At 42.0% G+C, this 19,742-nt stretch overlaps 1 protein-coding gene and 1 pseudogene across 2 annotated transcripts in view; both read left to right on the top strand.

The window, feature by feature from the left end:
• The window catches only part of LOC308349088 (WD40 repeat-containing protein SMU1-like), a 178,095-nt pseudogene extending 170,059 nt beyond the window's left edge, over positions 1 to 8,036 (top strand). The window contains exons 4-5 of the transcript in view: positions 4,806 to 4,929; positions 7,938 to 8,036. The product of the transcript in view is annotated as a WD40 repeat-containing protein SMU1-like (transcript). The remainder of the gene's footprint in view (positions 1 to 4,805; positions 4,930 to 7,937) is intronic.
• LOC308349556 (sulfotransferase 1C1) overlaps positions 4,250 to 19,742 on the top strand; it is a 39,205-nt gene continuing 23,712 nt past the window's right edge. The window contains exons 1-3 of the mRNA XM_080814300.1: positions 4,250 to 4,419; positions 15,736 to 15,915; positions 18,170 to 18,298. Of these exons, the coding sequence (XP_080670426.1) occupies positions 15,744 to 15,915; positions 18,170 to 18,298 (301 nt within the window). The 5' untranslated portion in view covers positions 4,250 to 4,419; positions 15,736 to 15,743. The remainder of the gene's footprint in view (positions 4,420 to 15,735; positions 15,916 to 18,169; positions 18,299 to 19,742) is intronic.

Below are 19,742 nucleotides of genomic sequence, written 5' to 3'. Positions count from 1 at the left end.
AAGCAAGATACAGGAGATCCTGGAAGACTCAGTCAGTAAAGCATCTGACTCTTGATTTTGGCTCAGGTCATCATTTTAGGGTTGTGAGATTGAGCCCCAAGTTGGGCTCTGTGCTCAGAGGGATGTCTGCTGGAGATTCTTTCTCGTTCTCCCTCTGCCCCTCCCCACCAAATAAATAATTTTTTTTAAAAAGCAAGGTACAGAGCAGTGTGTTTAGGATGATCTTTTTTGGATAAACAAAATAAAATAGAGGAGAGAAAGAGACAAAGGTTGATTGATAAGTGATAGATAATAGATAGACAGTAGACCTACAGACATATATGTGTTAACACTTTTTTATTAACATATAATATATTATTTGCCCCAGGGGTACAGGTCTGTGAATCATCAGTCTTACACAGTTCACAGCACTCACCATAGCACATACCGTCCCCAATGTCCATAACCCAGCCACCCTATCCTTCCCCCCTACAGCAACCTTCAGTTTGTTTCCTGAGATGAAGAGTCTTTTATGGTTTGTCTCCTTTCATGGTCCCATCTTGTTTCATTTTTTCCCTCCTTGCCCCCCATGACCCCCACCCCCACCCTGCCTCTCAAATTCCTCATGTGTAACTTTTTAATGGAAAGATACACTAGAAACCATCAACAATTGTTTACCTTCAGTGAGAAGAGCTGAGAGTAGAAATACAAGGGAGAAAGATTACTTTCCATCCTATATTGTCTTTGCATTTTTAAATTTTTTCCTACTTTCAGTTTTCAATAAATGTTAACAAGTTTATAGACCATGGAATTATGTCAACTTTCATTTTTTTTCTACACTTTGGAGATTTTTTTAACTGAATAAATATTATTAATGTTTTAAGTCTATCAAGCCATCAAGTTTGTACATAAATGCATTCATTCATTCATTCAATAAATATGGGCTGGGTCTCTACAATATGCCAGCCACTGCTCCAGTGACTTGGGACAGAAAGTCACCAAAGCACAACCCAGCCCTTGAGATGCTTATGGTCTTATTGGTGAGGGAGAGATGTTCAGTAAGAGATTTACTGACAACATGTTAAGTGACATCACAGATGATATCATAAAGTGTCATGAACACACAGAGAGGAGAGGGATGACCCTACATCCCCTCTTTGCCCAGGAAATAACAATTTTAAATCCACTGTCCTGTGAGAATTGCTGAAAGTATCCCCTTTCAATCCAGTAAGTGATAAATTATATGAGGAGAGGGGCATAAAACAGCTTAGATCAGGGGATACGGTCAAGGAAGACTACCAAAAAAAAGGAAGCTTCAGCTGAGTCTTAAGAATGTCTATAGTAGTTTTCTAGGGTTGATACACAAAATATTGTACCCTGGGTGATTCAAACAACATAATATATTTTCTTACAGTTCTAGAGGTTAGAAATCCAAGATCAAGGTTTTTCCAGGTTTGTTTTTTCCTGAGGCCTCTCTCCTTGGCTTGCAGACAGCTGCCATCTTGCTGTGTCCTCACATGTTCTTCCCTCGGTGTGCTCTCTGCCCTACTCCACTCCCTTATAAGAACATAAGTCAGACTGGATTAGAGCCCTCCCTAATTACTTCATTTTAACTAATTAAAGGCCTCATCGCCAAATACACATTCTGAAGTACTGAGGGTTAGGACTTCAACATGTGAATTTGGGGAGACACCATTGAACCTATAAGATCCTGGCCAGAAACTAAGTTGGTGGTGGTCCAGGCAGAGGCAATAGTATCTTGCTAAAGATTGCAATGAAAATACCATTTTATCTTGACCTTTAGCAAATGTTTCTGAATTTATTTCTAGAAATCTCTTTCGAACTGACTACTTTCCAGCTATACATGCCAAGGGTGGTTACAAGCTGAGGACCAGGCCCTTCCAAGCCATTCAGGAGAGACTCTTTGTGTTCATTTTCCTGCTTGGTTAAGAGAGAGAGTCCTACCTATAGCATTGCTGGGAAAAGTCTCCATGTCATCATCATGGGTGTCCAACCACCCAAGGCTGATTTGGTTCTAGTTCGACTCTAGAGCCAGATCAGGTGTTTTTTCCCAACCCAGCCATCCAACTTGACAATCATGAGTCTCCCCTTGAAGGGACATGAGCTTCACTAAAATCCCAAGATCCCTAGAACAACTCCAGGATCCATCCCCACAGACTCCCTCTCTTATACACTGTCCTATAACCTCCCCTCAAAACTAGGACCAATAATAGGCACTAGAGACATGCAGATAGGAGGTCTCTTATCTCAGGAAGTTCAGTAATTACAGAAGAATCTATTAAGGAAATACACATTGGGGTAGCAAGTTTCCCGGGAGTCAGACTTCATCTCTAAGCAAAGTTTACTTTCCTCCCCTAAAAAGTTTTTTGTTTTGTTTCATTTTGGTTTCAGATACAAACTTATCTAAAATTATAGTCCTGTCCCTTTCTGAGAAATGAGTTTCACTCAACTGCATTTTTCCTCTTTACCTGTAAAGAAGGGCAAAGTCAGTGGGCAGCTCCAGCAGCCACTCCCCACAGTCCATATATGTGTTCACAGGTTCTCACATGCTCTCTATTTCCTCATGATCAGGTAAAAAAAATTTTGCTAATCCTTTTGTTATTGTATACGATTGAGCTTACGTCCACCAATGATGAAATCATGTGATGTCCCGCAAGTAACTGAGTAGTGAGTCTGACTCTACGCTTCTATTGTGGAGAGAAATTAATGACCATTGCAGGTTTCCAAATGGTAAGTCAATACACCCCAACAGGTGTATTCATTGAAAAGAAGCCAACAGATAAGGCAGCTGTGATCTGTTACTGGTTCTTTCCCCATGGACACCACAAGTCTGTAATAGCATTAGCCAGAGTACATGTTCCCATAACTGTTGCCAAAACTTGTCCTCCAGAATGAGTCTATGAAGTGAATTCCTTTGTAGCATTACCCCAAGGCTGAACAAATTCCAATGATTAATTATTTGACTGCGGAAGAGTTTCTGAGATGCTCTTGCTCCTGTCCCCTAACAACCATTTTCCAACAGCAGCCGGTGTGTTCCCTGTCTGGCATAAATCTCAGCCCTGATTTTAAGCAAGGGACTCAAACCCTTCAAAGGAGTCATCTTAATTTAGAATTAAACTCACACTCACTTTTGGTCCCAAAGTCTACTTTACCTAATCCCCGTCTACCTTTCTGAGCTAGTCCCTGGCCAGTACACTGGAGACTCTGGCCCTCTATTGGCTCAGGAGCAGTTAAGCCCTGAGTCTTGGGACTTGCAGTTCTGCCGACCTGGTATTCTCTGGTCAAGGCTGTTTGCCAGCCTGGCCTCCTTCAAGCCTGAATTCCATCATCTCCGAGAGCACTTCCATGAATCTCGGCTTCTTAGCCATGACCCCATTGCTCTCCCTCTCTAGCTTTCCTTATTTCTTCATAGCACAACATCTGCTACAATCTTACCACTTTGTTATCTGTCTCCCTGTACCAGGTGTGAAGCTTCATCCCACCACGCCAACACTCAGGAGATGCCTGGGACATGGAAGGTACTCAGTGGAATAAAATCATTTTTCCACTTACAGTGGAATAAAATCCTAAGCAATGTAGCTATCCCTTTGTGAAATAAATAAAAACAAGCAGATTTTTAAAAATGTGCGAGATAACCACTCAGTGTGTCCACAAGGACATTTTATGATGATGGAATTATGTGAGGCTCCCAGGTAGTTCAATTAAACAAGCAAAACAAAATAAAAATTCTTAGTTTGCAATTATCAATAAATAGAATTCTAAACAAAGAAAGTTGATTGCATTTTTAGCCTTTAACTTATATTCTGTCAGAGCATTATGTACACTATAAGCCAGGGATGGCAAGCAGTTTTCATCTTTTAGCCAAATATTATCAACTGGAAGTGACTCTCTGGAAAAGTTTTTAAGGAGGATTCTGAGGACACATCTGGGTTCATTGGACCCCAATCAATTATCAAAGTACACTAAGGTACTAGAGGGAAAGTGACACTGTGCATACCACATAACTACTCCTTGTAATTCCAAATCTGCAATTCCAAAATAGTTTGCCAGCACCAGAAAACAGGCAGCCATAAAGCCGAAACAGTTTGGAATCAAAGGTCTGTTTGTGTCGTCAGTGAGATCTGCTGGAGATAATCACCCAGGCTTTCATTGGTTACGTCCTTCACCTCCTCTTTCCATTGTCAAGTGCTTATACGTAGCCTGAACCTTGACCTGCCTTAAGCAGGTCCTATATCAAGGGAATGAAGAGACAGGATCAATGTAAGTCCTTCTCCACTGGCCCTCCTAATCTGTGGCACACATCTGAGGCTTCAGGGACAAAGCATTCTGGAGGAAAAGCCTAAAGGAAACAGAGTCTTCGAGTGTCAACAAACAGAAAGAAAAGATCAAGGTCTCCCAAACCCACTCACCTGGAATCTTGTAAGTACTGCCTGAAAGTCCTTATATGGAATTACTAGATTTGTTCTCCTTCTAAGAGAAAAGAGAGAAAGGTCAGAAAGATGGGAGAAAAGTAGATCATTTTCTCCAGTTCATAAAGGAAAAACATGTTTTTCAAAGATCTAAAGGGGAAAAAAATACTTTTCTGCCCCCAGTCCCAAATTTCCCAAGGCCTCTGTCCATTGGTCCTACAGTGGCTTTATTAAATTAAAGTATAATTCTTTCCTCAGAGTTAAGTTAAATCCCCCCTGAGCACACTATTGCCGGGTCCTTCCCCTCCCTGCAGGTGGGAAACACTGCCGGTCCACCTCCCTGGAGGAAGGTTCCCAATCTGTGTCTGCCAGACAATTTTAGCCTCCCTAAAACAGGGGTCAGACCAACCAAGGACGGTTGGATCCCGGGTTCTCTGCCAAGGGTGTCACTCGAGCCTATTCACTGAAAGTTGTTTCGAAAAAATCAAAGGGCAAAGTGACAGCAGATTCAGAAGACCAGGTAAAGCCTGCAGGACTGACCACAGGCCTTCTTTGCTTTTCTGTGGTGCAGAAAAAATTCCCTCCCCCAATTTACCATCTTCAGAAAAGATTCCAGCTAGGCAACCACAGACACTTTGCTCTGACCTTCTGGAATCACTGAAGTTCTGGCAAAGTTCCTTATCATGGGAGTGGGATAGCAATGAGCAGAAGGAGGGTACCAGGCATCTTGGAGGCTCAGCCCAGGTAGTTGTGACATTCCAAAGCCACAGGAGAAACTCGAGTCTGAGGCTGAGGAGACTAAGGGAGTGTATAACCTACATCGTGCATAACCAGGCTCAAAGTTTCTGTAACAGCTCACCCTTTAACTCAGTTGACCTGTTACTAAAGCCTCCCACACCCACCCCAAAGATGCCAGACTTGCGTGGTGAAGCAATCCCTGTGTGGCCAGCAAGATCAAGTCAGAAAACTGTCCTGTCACCTTCCAGAGCTGAATCCCTCCCCTCAAGTGTGCACTGGTAATGTCCTGGAGGGACCTGTCCCCCAGTAGCCTCCCGGTAACAGAAGGCTATTCTATAGGACAGTGTGGGTTCCTGGGCACTTCACCTTGTCTTGGAGCTCGACAGAGTTGTATGGAAATGCAGTAAATAGATAGATGGGGAAGCAAGATATATCCCTGACCCAAAGGTACACATTCATTTCTACCAGGATGGGGGACCAGAACGAGGGGTCTATGGTGGGCACCCATGGGTTAAGTATTCCGGGCAAGTCCTGTCTCACACATGCCTCCACTAGCTTAGCTGTGATTGAGGTTGTACCCAGAGGACCTGAAACTCCCCTGGGACCAGGATGAAACTCACACCTCCACAGGGTACAGGAGAGCTGGCCACATGCCAATTCCATTTTCCCCCAAGGAAATCCACAGGCTAGGGCTTTGTCTATAAGTAATAGCAGGGATGACATACATTTGGGGTCAGGATTGTGCAGAGGCAAGCTGTGATTCAAGAAGAAAAATATGTGTCTTCCAATTTGGTGGATGAATAAACAAGTTCAAATCCATTTAATGACAAAACAAAAACCAGGCTCCCACTCTGTGCCAGTCATCCAGACCAGCACTAGAGGCACCAAGATGAATAGAACATTTTTCCTGTGACCAGGAAGCTGAAATGAGTTTGTTAACAGAGTTTCAGGGCAAAGTTTGCTTAAGTATCACTGTTTTCCTATGTCGTGGAAATTTTCACCAAATGTAACATGTTTAGATGATCTTTTAATTTAAGAAATAATTTTGTTTTTAAATGAATGTTATTTATTTTTTGACTCAATGTAAGAAGCTTAAAAAGTTTAAACATGTACTCAGGGAGGTCTTTCTGCCAGTTTACAGAATAATGTTTTTTTTTTTACTTAAGCCAAAAATAATAGATTAAGGAACTTCCTGTTCCAATAACAGACAAGATTACTTGAAAATCATGCCAATGCAAACACCAACAAATTCTGTTACATACGACAGACATTCTATTAAATGTGGAACTGAGCGCAGAGGAAGAACGAGACATTTTAAAGTACCTGGGAAAAAAGTTTGGTATAGCAGAGCACTGGCTCTGGGTGTGGTGGGTAAAATGCCCATCTCCATCTTAAAGCTTAGGAAGGTCAGGAATGGAGACCTCAGGGAACATGAAATACAGCTCTTTTGTGAACTTGGATTCTTCAAAGTGCTCTGGAGAAAACCAGCCTCTGTACCAGGAGATAGTGAGGAAACTTAACTACTGTCATTCTGGGTTGTGGATAAAAAAGAAGTGTCCCCTTGGAATTTGTAAGCACTGGTCTGTGCTACAGATCAAATTATACAACACACTTGGCCCAATAACTTAATATAAAAATAAATCACAGATTAGTAATACCCCTGGGCCACCTAGCAGGGGCACATCCAAAACCTGGACCAGACCGCAGAAGACTCTGATAGGTGTCCCCACAGAAAATGAACTCACAGCCCAAAATTAAAAACTCATTAGAAAGGACCAGCAGAAAGGACAAACAGCATATGAACACTTCTTAGAACTTTAATATAGAAATATAAAAATAGAAAGCCATCAATACTTTAAAGTATAGATAAGGCATAGCCAAAGGCAGAATTGTATGTTTAGAGAAGTAAATGCCCAGAACAAGCCTATAGTGGCAGAACATCTTTTTAAAAAGCTAGACAAAATATTTTTCAAATATGTATTTTAAAATGTATTGTTGAACCAGCAAAACTTTAGGGAAAATCCATAACCACGAAAGCTCCCCAGGAAGATAAAAGTGGATTGGGGGGAAGGTATCCGAAGTTGAGCTCTGATGCTGACACCAATGGGAGTGGGGAGCTAGGAAAGAAAGCCCAGTGTCACACAAAGTGGGGAGTCTGAGAAGAGGCAGAACTCCCAGAAGAGCCCACCCTGAAGAGGTGCAGCAAGAGAACTCCCTGGTCTTGGCTTGGGGATTGGGAAGGAGGAGGAGAAATCTCCCTGCTCATGAAAAACCACCAGCTGGCTGTCACCTGTGTTAGAAGCCCATGATCCTACTATCTAGGTGTCCAGTAAAACAAACGAGACTTGTTTTTCTCTTATATTTTTCTTTATAAATTTTAAAACTACACAGAAATTTTTAAAATAGTTCAAAGAATACCTACAAACATTCACCTAGATTCAGCAACTAATAAGATTTTTCTGCACCCGCTCGCCTCCATCTGCCCTCTATCTATATGTACAGGTACACATACCCATATATACAAATAAATGTACACTATTTTAAGGAAACATCAGGATGTAAGTTGAAGTCACTCTGACACTGCACCCCATGCATGCTTCAGCTGATATTTCCTAAAAGTAAGGACATTCTCCTCTCTTATCATAACACTACTAAACATACAGACTGGGCAAATTTCCCCAACTGTCCCAATAATGTCCTTTAATGCTGTTTTGGGTTTTTTTTTCCCTATTCAGAATTCAGTTAAGTTCCTTGCATTGCATTTTGATATGTCTCTTTTGTCTCTTATAGTCTGGAAGAGTGCCCCTGGCCCTAACCATTTTGGTTTCTTTTGTTGTCTATTTCCCTAATGGGGATGCTTTTGAAAAATTCAGGCCAATTGTCTCATAGAGCATCTCTCATTGTGGTTGTATCCAATTGTTTCTTCATAATTAGATGAAGAATGAAAATAATGAAAAACATTATTACCGAAAAATGCCCCAAGTCATGCTTCTGATATCTCACTGCATCACAGCTGGCAATAATACAGGTCATTCTGCTATCAGGGATGCTAATTCACACTTGGGCAAGGTGATCATTAGAAGGCACATTTCCGCCTTTGTAATCTGCTGTGAGTGGATATTTTGAAACTGTGTGAATATCGCATTTCTCTCAACATTGTATCCAAGGGTGTTTAGCATCTACTGGTGCCTTCTTTATACCTATCATTCCTTTTACATTTATTAGTTGCATTCTTCCATGAAGAAGATCAGCTGAAATCCTTAAAAAGCAGCCACAGAGCCTAGCAGAGCAAGGAAAAATGTTTTCTGGAGTAGCCTACTTTCAAAACAGAGCGAAAGACTCCCACATATAAAGGGTTACTGATGGTGAATTGCCCTGAGAAGCCTAAGCAAGTGTGTTGAACTCTGACCTGCTGAATAAGGAGGCACACGCCACCCACGTAGGGGCAACAGGTATCTTCCTCAACATCTGAGCTCCTAGTTCAAGGAAGTGGGCTTAACTGTAAGTAGTTATTTTAGAAATGTCCTGGGGGGAAATGAAGCAGGAACTTATGGTGGGCACCCTAAACCCAGGTCCTTATCTGAATTGCAGAACCTGGGTGTGAACAGGGTTGTCACACTATAAAATGCCTATGCACAACTCAAAATAGCTGTTTGCTCATCATAATTGACCCTGAGATGCCCAGGCATTAGTCTTTAGGGAAAATCATGGGCACTGTCCAGGCAGCAGAGATATTAAAAGCTGCTAACAGGGACTGGTCACGCAGCATATGAAACATGTGAGCAAAGCATAAATGCCAATCAATAATGTCATTAAACAAACCACAGTTTGAAATCCTGACAAACCAGTCCCATCATTTATTGAGTCCAGCCAAGAAAATACATCAAAGCCCTTGGATAACGTTAAGGTAGGTGTTTGATAACTAGGATGAGATTGCAGAATCCTTGCACCTGTTGGGTTGTCTGAATTTGCCCAGAATCACTCACATGTATGCAGCAGGTGGTGGCCTTCACAGCACACACATGTCCTTGCTGGACCTGTTAAGTAATCTAAAGCTAAATGGTTATCTAAAACCATCTGCACTAAGAAATCACGAAGGAATGCACTGACAAGCAAGTCTATTAGAGGGATTATTAACAGGGAGATTATGGAGCCCAGAGTGGTGAGTGTGGGGAAGGGTCCCGTTGGGGTTAAGAAGGTAACCCTGCAGCTTTGTTCCTGAAATAGAGGTGCCGTGGTGGTGGTGTCACCTGTAGCAAGAGAGGGGTCCTCTCAACAGTAAATAAATTCACTAACTCCTAGTAGGACACATAATGTGGAGCAATCTAACAGATGTGGTGAGAGCAAGCAACTGAGTAAAGTGTTTAAAGGGGCCCCACAAGGTTGTAAGACTGGACACATCATTTGGATTTCCAAAGCTTCAAGTCACAGCAGGAAGCAGCCTGCCTCACAGTCAAGCAACAAGCAAGGGGACCTAGGGTAAACATGGCAACTGCAGGCGAGTGATTGTGCGGTTTCAGCAACTTTCTAGTGTTGCCCTCTGGGGTCCAGGAGAATCCCCACAACCCAGATGACTCGGCACACGAGGCACAGAATAAGGCCCACGGCAGTGAATATCTGCATTTTATAGTTTCGTGCCTGCACAGTCCCTGCCCCATATAGGTATTTACTATGGGGCCACTGTGTCAGCAGCCCACTGATGGTCTCCTCCAAAGTGGGGTAGGGCCAACTGTTGTGACTGTTGCACCACACCATCATCTTCTAATGGTGCTGGTGTCAGCCAACCTGAGGGCCTCTTTCCCCCTTTTAGGGAACCACGCCATTCCCTTGGGGGGTCCAAGTGCAATTGCCTCCACTTCCTATAGGGAGTTGTGGTTAGGAGATATGAACCATCCACTAAGGCCACTGAATTTTGGAATTTCAGCTGGAATTTGCATATCAAGTGGGTAGGTGTGGTCCAGGTGTGGTCTAATGGGCCCGGACTGTCTACAACTAGGGAGTCATCGCTAACCATGCATCCCCCATTAGATCACCAATGAGTATTGGAAGGAGAGATGATGGACATTTTACTTTAGTTTATTATTACTTTAAATTGTTTATTTTGTGAGAGAGATAGCATGCACAAGCAGGGAGAGGAGGAAAGGGAGAGAGAATCTCAAGTAGACTCAATTCTGAGCTCGGAACTTGATGCAGGGCTCAGTCTCAGGACCCTGAGATCATGACCTGAGCCTAAATCAAGAGTCAAAAGCTTAACCAACTAAACCACCCAGGCACCCCATGATTGACATTTTAAATAGGTAAGGGGACTCAAAAGTATTGGGAAGCTTGTAAAGAATGTCCTCCCATAAGATGAAGGCAACAGATTCCCTTCTGATAATAATCAGACAGCATAGCCAGGCGAGTCCAATTGGTGTAAGGAGAATGGTGGCCATATGACCAAGAGTTTAAAGTGTCACTGCAGCAGAGGAGTCCATGTACTGCCCTGCAACTTAAGGAGCAAGGATTTTAAAAGACCACCAAGGCATTCAGTAATGCCAGAGGTCTGTGGTGGAACGGGAGGTGAAAATTCCATTGGATGTCCCATAGGAGAGCCCAGGGCCGTGTTATACGGGCAATAAGATGAGATCCTTAATCTGAGTGAATGGTGTCAGGAAGGCTGAATGAGGAGATATTTAGAAAAGCAAGATTATCTGCTCTGCAGAGATGTTCCTTGGAAGCAGTAGGCTGGTAAAAGCATCCATACACATAATAGCAGAGTTGTTGGTGCCACGTACACAGGCAGTGGTCCAAGGAAATCAAATTACCAGTGGCTGAATTCCCTGAACAGAAGCATGACCAGACAGTTTCTAGTGTTTGGTTTAGGAGTATAATTTGCAATTCAAAACAATGCATTTTGCAAGCACTGTCGTAAGTATAGTGCCCCGCAGTGAGCCCAGACCAGTGTGGCAACAGCCCCCACATGACCTGCAGAGACATGGGAGCAATAAGGAGTGTGGGAGTGGTGACTATGACAGGCCAGAATGGTGGAGCTGAGGAGCCCCGGTCTGATGGGCCGGGGTGGGGGTCATAAGCTGTAGTTTTGTGGTGAAGGGTGGAGCCTGCAGAGTTGTTGGGCAAGTCAGAAGTTGAGAGCTCCCCACAGCCAGTGACCTGGACTAATGGAAAGGTATGTACCTTGTGGTTAAGTACAGCCTCTGGTGTGGTCATTTGCATGTGCTGAAATGTGGGTAACCTTCATTGTGACTGGTTTCTGGGCAATCTCCCTCCAAATTAAGACATCCCAAATAGGATGGCCTTGAATGTGAAAATCGTCCAGCTGCCATTAGCCTAACCCAACTGGAGACCATTAACAGCTGCCCATGAGTCAGAAAAACCCTAGAGAAGAGGCCTGTCATGGGCAAACCACTCTGCATAACCCTTTGTACCACTACAAGCCCAGCAAGCTATCTTTGATAACTATTGTGCTGCAGGCAGGGTGGCACACTGCTGCTCTCCAGCTGAAAAGGGAATTCATCAAATGAAAGGCAGGGCTAGAGAAATCACAGCCCTGTGATTTCACAGCCCTGTGATTTCACAATTTCATCAGCTGGGCTCACCTGGCTCCCCTATTTCCACAATAGACTGGAGCCAGGGAAACAAAGCAAAGGAAACTGTGAAGGAGAGACCAAGAGAGATGAAGACAGAATCAGCAGGTCAGAGGCAAAACCAGTTAGTTCCACGAGGTAAGAGCAAAGAGAGTGGGAGAAAGACAATATATGAAGAGCTGAAAATGTTCCAAAATCTACGAAATTTACAAATCCTTGATATCAGAAAGTACAAACTCCAGGAAAGATAAATAAGAATAAATATAAGCGTAGATATTGTTCCACCAGACAATATCTTTATCTGAGAACACCAGATAAAACACTATTTTACAAAGTAGGGAAGAAAGACATGTTAGAAAAAATAAACATATTTAAGACAGTAGATTTCCTGGTAGCAAAAAGAAACCAGAAAACAATAAAATGAGTAAGATTGAAATTAAAAGGCTAGGAAAATATATATACCTGGAAAATACTACCTAAAGAGTAGCTAGTATTGTGGCCATCGGTATCAGACACAGAAAACTTTAAGAAAAAAGCAATATCAGAGATAAAGGTGGCATTTCATAATAATAAAAGGAAAAATTGATTCAGAAGGTTAAACGTTTGAACTAGTATGCACTCATTAGCAGATTCAAAGTATAAAGAGTAAAAATTGAGAGAAATACCAGAAGAAATTGGCAAATTTTATACTCTTAGTGGCTGTTCTAGTCCATAAATGTTGAATCAGACAAAGAAGAGTAAAGCCCTATTAAAGCCATCCTGCCATACTCATAACCTATTAATTTTGTTTTTTAAATAACACCACAAATGATGCAGAAAATATGTGCAGTGGGCCAGGGTGTGCCTGAAACAGACTACATACCTCTGAAGGATCAAGTTTACTTGAAGACTCTGGGTGGAGAGGAATTATTTTTATATGCTTCCCTACCCAAGATTGAGTTCTGGCTCAAGGTAGCATTGTAGAAAGATCATGAACTCACCTCCTCTCATGAACTCAATGAGTCCACTGCTACAGATGGAACAATTTCCTCTATAAAACCTAAAGTCTGGCTGAGTGACAGCGACACATCAGGCAAATGAGAAGACCACATCGAAGTGGGAGACAGGCTGGGACACAATCTCACCATAAAACCCATCTTTGGCATCACAACCCACAACTGGAAGGGAACTCAAAACCCAGAGCTTCTCCCTGAGTAGAAAATTGTTCCCACCCTACATTGGGCCACCCAACTTTTAAGGCATACACCTGGGCGATGGGTCTCCAAAACATCTAACTTTGCAAACCAAGGAAGCTCATGTCCCAAGACCCACAAGACTATATAGCAAACTGAGAAACAGCTCTTAACTGGCTCACGTGCTCAGACTCCTGACCCTGGGTCCCAGCACAGGGACAGCAGATCAGGCCCAGACCTAAAGTGAAGGAGGCTCACCTGCTTATGACAGTAAAAAACAGCAAGCGATAGCAAGGATATGGAGGAAAGAGAGCCTGCAACTGCTGACAGGAAGGCGATTTGGTGCAGCTATTGTGGGAAACAGTGTGGAAATTTCTCAAAATATTAAAAATTGATCTAGCATATGCTCCAGCAATTCCATTTTCCATATTTAATGAAGAAAATGAAAACACTAATTCAAAAAAATATATGCATCCCCATGTTCACTTAAGTATTATGTACAATACCCAAGATATAGAAACAACTTAAATGAACCTCAACGAATAAACAGATAAGGGATTTATCATATATATCTGTGTGTATATACATACATGTATGTATATACGTATAGTGTGTATATACACACACACACAATGGAATATTATTCAGCCATAAAATAAGAATGAGGAGCATCTGGCTGGCTCAGTCTATAAAGCATGTGACTCTTTATCTCAGGGTTGTGAGTTCTAGCCCCACACTGGGTGTAGAGATTACAAAAAAAAAAAAAGAATTCTTGCCATTTGTAACAACATGAATGGACTTCAAGGGCATTATGCTAACTGAAATAAATTTGACAGAGAAAGAAAAATACTATATGTTTTCTCTTATATGTGGAATATAGAAAAAACACATATTTTTAAAACTAGGCTCATAGATACAGAGAACAGACTGGTGGTTGCCACAGGTGAGAAGAAGGTGTTAGAGAAATGGATGAACTATTCTGGTTACATAAAATAAAATTTTTAAAAATCCCCCCCTCCAAATATCTTCAAAAAGATAAGGCGTAAGCATGATAGAAGAGGTATGTAAGATAGAAAAAAAACCCAGGGGTGCTTGGGTGGCTCAGAAGGTTAAGCCTCTGCCTTCGGCTCAGATCATGGTCTCAGGGTCCTGGCATCAAGCCCTGCATCAGGCTCTCTGCTCAGCAGAGAGCCTGCTTCCCTCTCACTCTCTGCCTGTCTCTCTGCCTACTTGTGATCTCTCTCTCTCTCTATCAAATAAATAAATAAAATCTTAAAAAAAAAAAAGAAAAAGAAAAAAGACCCAATTAAACTCCTAGAAATTAAAAAAAGAAGCAATGTCAAATATGAACAACACTCTGAACAGGATAAACAACAGACTGGACACTGTTGAAGAAAAAATTAGTAAACTTGGAGAGGTAACAACAGAAATTATTCAAAATGAAGCAGGTACAAAAAGCAAAAACCTCCTGTAAAGGGAGTGGTCACTATTTTGTTTGACTTTCAGCTAAGGAATATGTACAACTAGATATACAGTTACGTCAGAGGCAACTTAGAGTTACAGACTGACCCGCTCCCCTCCCCTCCATTCTACAGAGAGGAAAGCAAAACTCAGAATTCAGATTAAAACCAGAGTCTTGCACCCTACAGCAGATCACAGAGTATCAGGGGCATACAGGTAAATGTTTCCCACTTACAAAGGCTTATTCAACCTAGTTAATAAAATTCCCTAAATATTTTCAATTGCATTTACTCTCTTTAAGGACCTCAGTTGTCTGATAATAACAAAAAGAGAAAGAAATTCTAATTACTTCACTAAACCTCACAAATCTTGTAAAATTAAGTTTATGAATTGATTCTTAAATTCTCTTAAACATTTGTAAGCTAAGTAAAATTATCTAAACTTTCAACCTAAAATCCTGAGTCTACATATTAAAATACTCAATAATACACTGACTTCTAATTACAAGCTCATCTGTTGGATATTCCAATATGTTAACGTTGCTCCTACATAAAAAGTACTTATTAAATGTGCCAAGATTACTCTTAAAACTAGTAATGCTGTAGTTGGCTTTAGTGTGCTACATTTCTATAATAAAGAAACAGAAACAAAGCTATCTGCGAAGGGAACCACTATGGCATGCCACACCAGTGGCCGTTGCTTCCCCAAGCAAATTGGGGTTACCTCCTCAGCTAGCATATGTTGCTCTTCAGCGAGAGATCTGGGGCAGAGAGTGACACCTGGAGCTATTGATGCACTGAGAGACTCTCATGTACTCCAGATCGGCCCCACTGAAATCTTTTGATGGCCATCGCGTGGAAAGGGAACCCTAATATGAGTTTATTTCTGCCCCACCTGCTCTGTGACTCGTGCAAGCTCTACAGCTATCTAGATCAGATATGGATTTCACCAAGCCACCCACAGCCTGCTTCAATGTTGATCTGTAGACGGCCAGCCTAAGTGTTGATTCCATTTTGACCTTCTCTTACTGCTCAAACTTGACAAGGGCCTGTGAGCTTAGCAGTCTTCTGACCTGGTCTCTTCCTGTCACTCAGGCCTCAGGCCATCTCTAACAAGCCCATCAAAACCCATCTGGTCTAGCACATTTCCCAATGTGCTTTCCTCTGAAATATGCTTGTGTCTGTTACCCTGTTACCCTGAAACGAAGCTATTGAAAATGCTGTTGGCTCCCCCTCTTTTGAGTTCTCACACCTAAATTAATATTAATAAGCATAGTAATGAATGCCCATGACACCTCTCCTTTTTCAGAGAATATTTTTCTTGATAGGAATGACTGTTTGATCTTGAACACAAGCATTCTTTTCTTTTAAGCGTCTAAGATGTCTCTGGATGAAATGAACAATCTCCAGCTGGTGGGAAAATACATAGAACCAGAAACCAGGGAAGTGAATGGAGTCCTTATGACCAAGATAATGAGTGATAACTGGGACAAAATCTGGAATTTCCAAGCAAAACCCGATGATCTCCTCATTGCATCCTATGCAAAGTCAGGTAGGTTTGGGAAACTGGTGGTGGGGAAGCCAGCTGTAGAGGACTAGTGATGCCTGGAGGGGCCCCCCTATTTTAAAAATGCAGGTTTTCCCCAGGGCTGGCCCCCAGGAGAAATGAAACCAGACTTGCTTCTGAGCACCAATCCCTCAGGATCCAAGGTCCTCCTGTTTACTTGGGTAGAATCTCAGATCCTGAAGGACCGAATTAATCACATGATTATTTTAAAACAGAGTCTGAGAAATTATACAGAAGTTCTCACAGTCATCTTGCCAACCCAGCCACTCCTTGTTCCCATCAGCTAAGCAATCCGGGAAGTGACCACATTCCTTGCCCGTAAGAAGCCTCTCTTAGTGGGGTGACACCAACGTGAGAATGAAGGCTTTCACCCCAATATGAAATGTTCTAATAGCTTTGGGTCCAACACCCATGCAAGTACAGTGGGAAGGATCTGGGAATGGGGAGGTGACACTTAACCAGGATCTTATAAAATGAAGAGGAGGCTATGACAAAAGTGAGGGACTGCAAAGGCAAGGGGTTGCGAGGCTTATGCAGGAACATAAGGAACATCTGTTCCTTCTCTGGAGGAACAGAGAACATCTTAACCAGGGAGGCCAATAGAATGAGAGTCCCCCTGCATTGCCTGCATTTGTAACATCAAGCCATGCAACCAAGTGAGGTGATGAACTTGAAGCTGTAACAGTTTGAGAAGATCTCTCAGTGGCCATTTAATCCACAAGAGGAACTCTCAGTATACATAACCAGAAAGATTTCAGAAAAGAGTCCATTCACCATAGTTCTTCAAAACCTCCTCAGACTGTTCTCTGGGAAGTCCCTCCTTAGCCTCACTCTGTTCTCACCACTCACAGACTGTTCTCTGGGAAGTCCCTCCTTAGCCTCACTCTGTTCTCACCACTCACATTACTTAAAACTAGGGCAGGGGCTTCCTGTCAGCAGGGCTCAATTCCTCAAGAATCTCTGTTTCTGTCTGGTTTGCACTGGAACTTCTGCCCAGAACTGAACTTGAATTTGCATTATACCTCAGAGCCGGAGTTTTTTTTTCAGCTCACCCTTGAAATTATGCAGTCAATCCCAAGGCCCCTCTGGACAGTCCCCACATCTCCAATCATTCCCTCACCTCCCCCACTACCTCTTACCCTCTGTGAGCCCACTTACACTTCCCATTTTGGAAATGTGACTGTCTTTATCCTGGTTCCTGAGATCCCCCAATGCCCACACCGCCCCACCCCCCACCCCAGGAGCCTGGAATGTCCTGGTTTCTTAATGCAGAATGAACATTCCAGTCATGCTTTGACTCTTCACTCCAAAGCTACCATCTGAACTGAGTCTCACTGACCCTTTTCGCAGCAAGTTGGCCTCCTCCTCCAAACTCCTGCAACCCTTTGCACATCCTTTTTGACTCTTACTGTATACTGTTCATCTTCTAGTTATCTGTGTATTTGTCATAAGTATAAGTATAAGTGAGCAGCAGGTTTGGCTAAGAGTCAGAGAGAGATAAAATAGTTTTGGTGGAAAAAGGACAATGGATATCCAATGGGCAGTGAGCACAGTCTAGCTCTTTGCTGGCCTGTATGCCTAGTTGCACTCCTCTTCTGTGTCCATTAGGATTCAGTTTGGCTACAAGTGTCAGAAAACCCAAAAGGAAAAGCAGTCTGGAGATTGATAGTCAGGGCTGAAATGGTGGCTGTATTGATCATCCAAGACCGTGGGTCTTTCTAACTTTCTGCACACATTCCAAAAAGCAGCAAGAAGGTAGGAAGGGAGGAATAAGGTCATGTTCCTTCCCTTGAAAGACAACTTCCCAAAATGGCATAGGCACATCATGCAAGAAAGACTGGAAAATATTACCTTTGAGGCAAGTAGCTGTACGTCCAGCTAAAAATTAAGGATCTATTAATTTGAGAAAGAAGGGAAGAATGGATATAAGCTAGGCAAGAGGTAGTCTCTGTCCTAACTTATCTCTTCCAAAAAGATCATAAGCTTGTTAGGACAGAGACAGTAGTTAATTCATCTTTGTATCTCCCTATATTCCTTTGATTTGAGACTCACTCATTCAGACTACATTTACTAGGTACAAAGCCCCATGTGAGGCATTAGGAATTAAAGAGGAAGTGATAAGTGAGCTGATTTCACTTAACATTCAGCATATGTGAATTTTACTGAATACATAAATAATCAAGGAAATGAATTAAATTGTTCAGTGAGTGGATGGAATTGACAATAACTGATGCTCTAGGCACAACCTGGACACAAGAAATTGTGGACATGATCCAAAATGATGGAGATGTGCAGAAGTGCCAGAGGGCCAACACCTTTGACCGTCATCCTTTCATTGAGTGGACTCTACCTCCGCCGCTCAGCTCAGGTAAGTTTGCCCAAATAAAACCCATGAGGCTGTAATGAAGACCCGCAACCACTGTGCTAGGTCAGTTTGCAACTGAAAAGAGGATTGTTTCTACAGTCAACCTCCTGAAAAATATTTCCAAAGGACACTGGAAAAGCGGTAAAAGTCTATGTACTCACTTCAACTTGGAAATAAGACTTTTAAATCTCTCTTCTAAAATGAATGATTGGGTAGCATGAGGCAGCAGATTCCCTGCTGATGATGGGAAATTCAAGAGTGATGATGAATGTGTAACACAGAGAAGGCAGGGTGAGCACTCCTAGATCCAGTGATTATGAACCGTATTCCTCAAATGTCCATCAACAGATGAATGAATAAAGAAGACACACACACACACACACACACACACACAATGGAACACTATGCAGCCATCAGAAGAAATGAAATCTTTCCATTTGCAACAACATGGATAGAACTAGAGGCTATTGTGCTGGGTGAAATAAGTCAATCAGAGAAAGACAACTATCATATGATCTCCCTGATATGAGGAATTTGAGAGGTAGGGCAGGGGGATTATGGGGGTGAGGAAGGAAAAAATGAAACGGGATGGGATCAGGAGGGAGACAAACCATAAGAGACTCCTAATCGCACTAAACAAACAGGGTTGCTGGGCGGGTGGGAGGGATAGAAAGAGGGTGACTGGGTTATGGACATTGGGGAGGGTATGTGCTATGGTGAGTGCTGTGAAATGTATAAGCCTGATGATTCACAGACCTGCACCCCTGAAGCAAATAATACATTATATGTTAATAAATAATTAAAAAAAGAAGAACCACATTCCTCTGTCATTGTGCTCCCTTCCCATAGAGGATTATCTTTAAATATATTTTATCTATAACCTGTCTACCACAGAATCAAACTAAATTATATATAATATCATTATCAATAATTATTGTTCACACCAAAGATACTAAGAAACATAAAATGCAGCACCCTTAAAGAACTTGAAGTCAATTAAGAATAGAGGACATGTTTTTATAAAGTAAATAGTGGCAAACAGTAGCTTTTGTAATAGGAGACAACCTCGTGGTGAAAGTCCCAGACTTTGGAATGAAACAATTCAGCTTCAAATATTTTATCTGGGTAGCATTGAGCACATTATTAACTCTCAAAACCTCAAGTTTTACTCATTTGTAAAGTAACACCTATTGAAAACCCATTATTGATTGGGTCATCTTATTTATAGCACCTTTAGTTGAAAAAAATTATCTTTTTCCCATTGAATAACTTTGGCTCCTTTTCTAAAATCAATGAATTACATATGTATGGGTATATTCTGGACTTTCTATTCTGTTCCTTCCCATTGTGTGTCTATCTTTATGCCAACACCACACCTTTGGATTACCGTAGGTTTGTAAGTTTTGAAATTAGGTAGTATAAATGCTTCAATTTTTTTTTCTTTTTC

Source organism: Martes martes (genome assembly GCF_963455335.1).
Source record: "Martes martes genome assembly, chromosome: 9".
Lineage (NCBI taxonomy): Eukaryota > Metazoa > Chordata > Mammalia > Carnivora > Mustelidae > Martes > Martes martes.
Note: the sequence above shows the minus strand (reverse complement) of the source record. Positions and strands in the feature narration are given on the sequence as shown.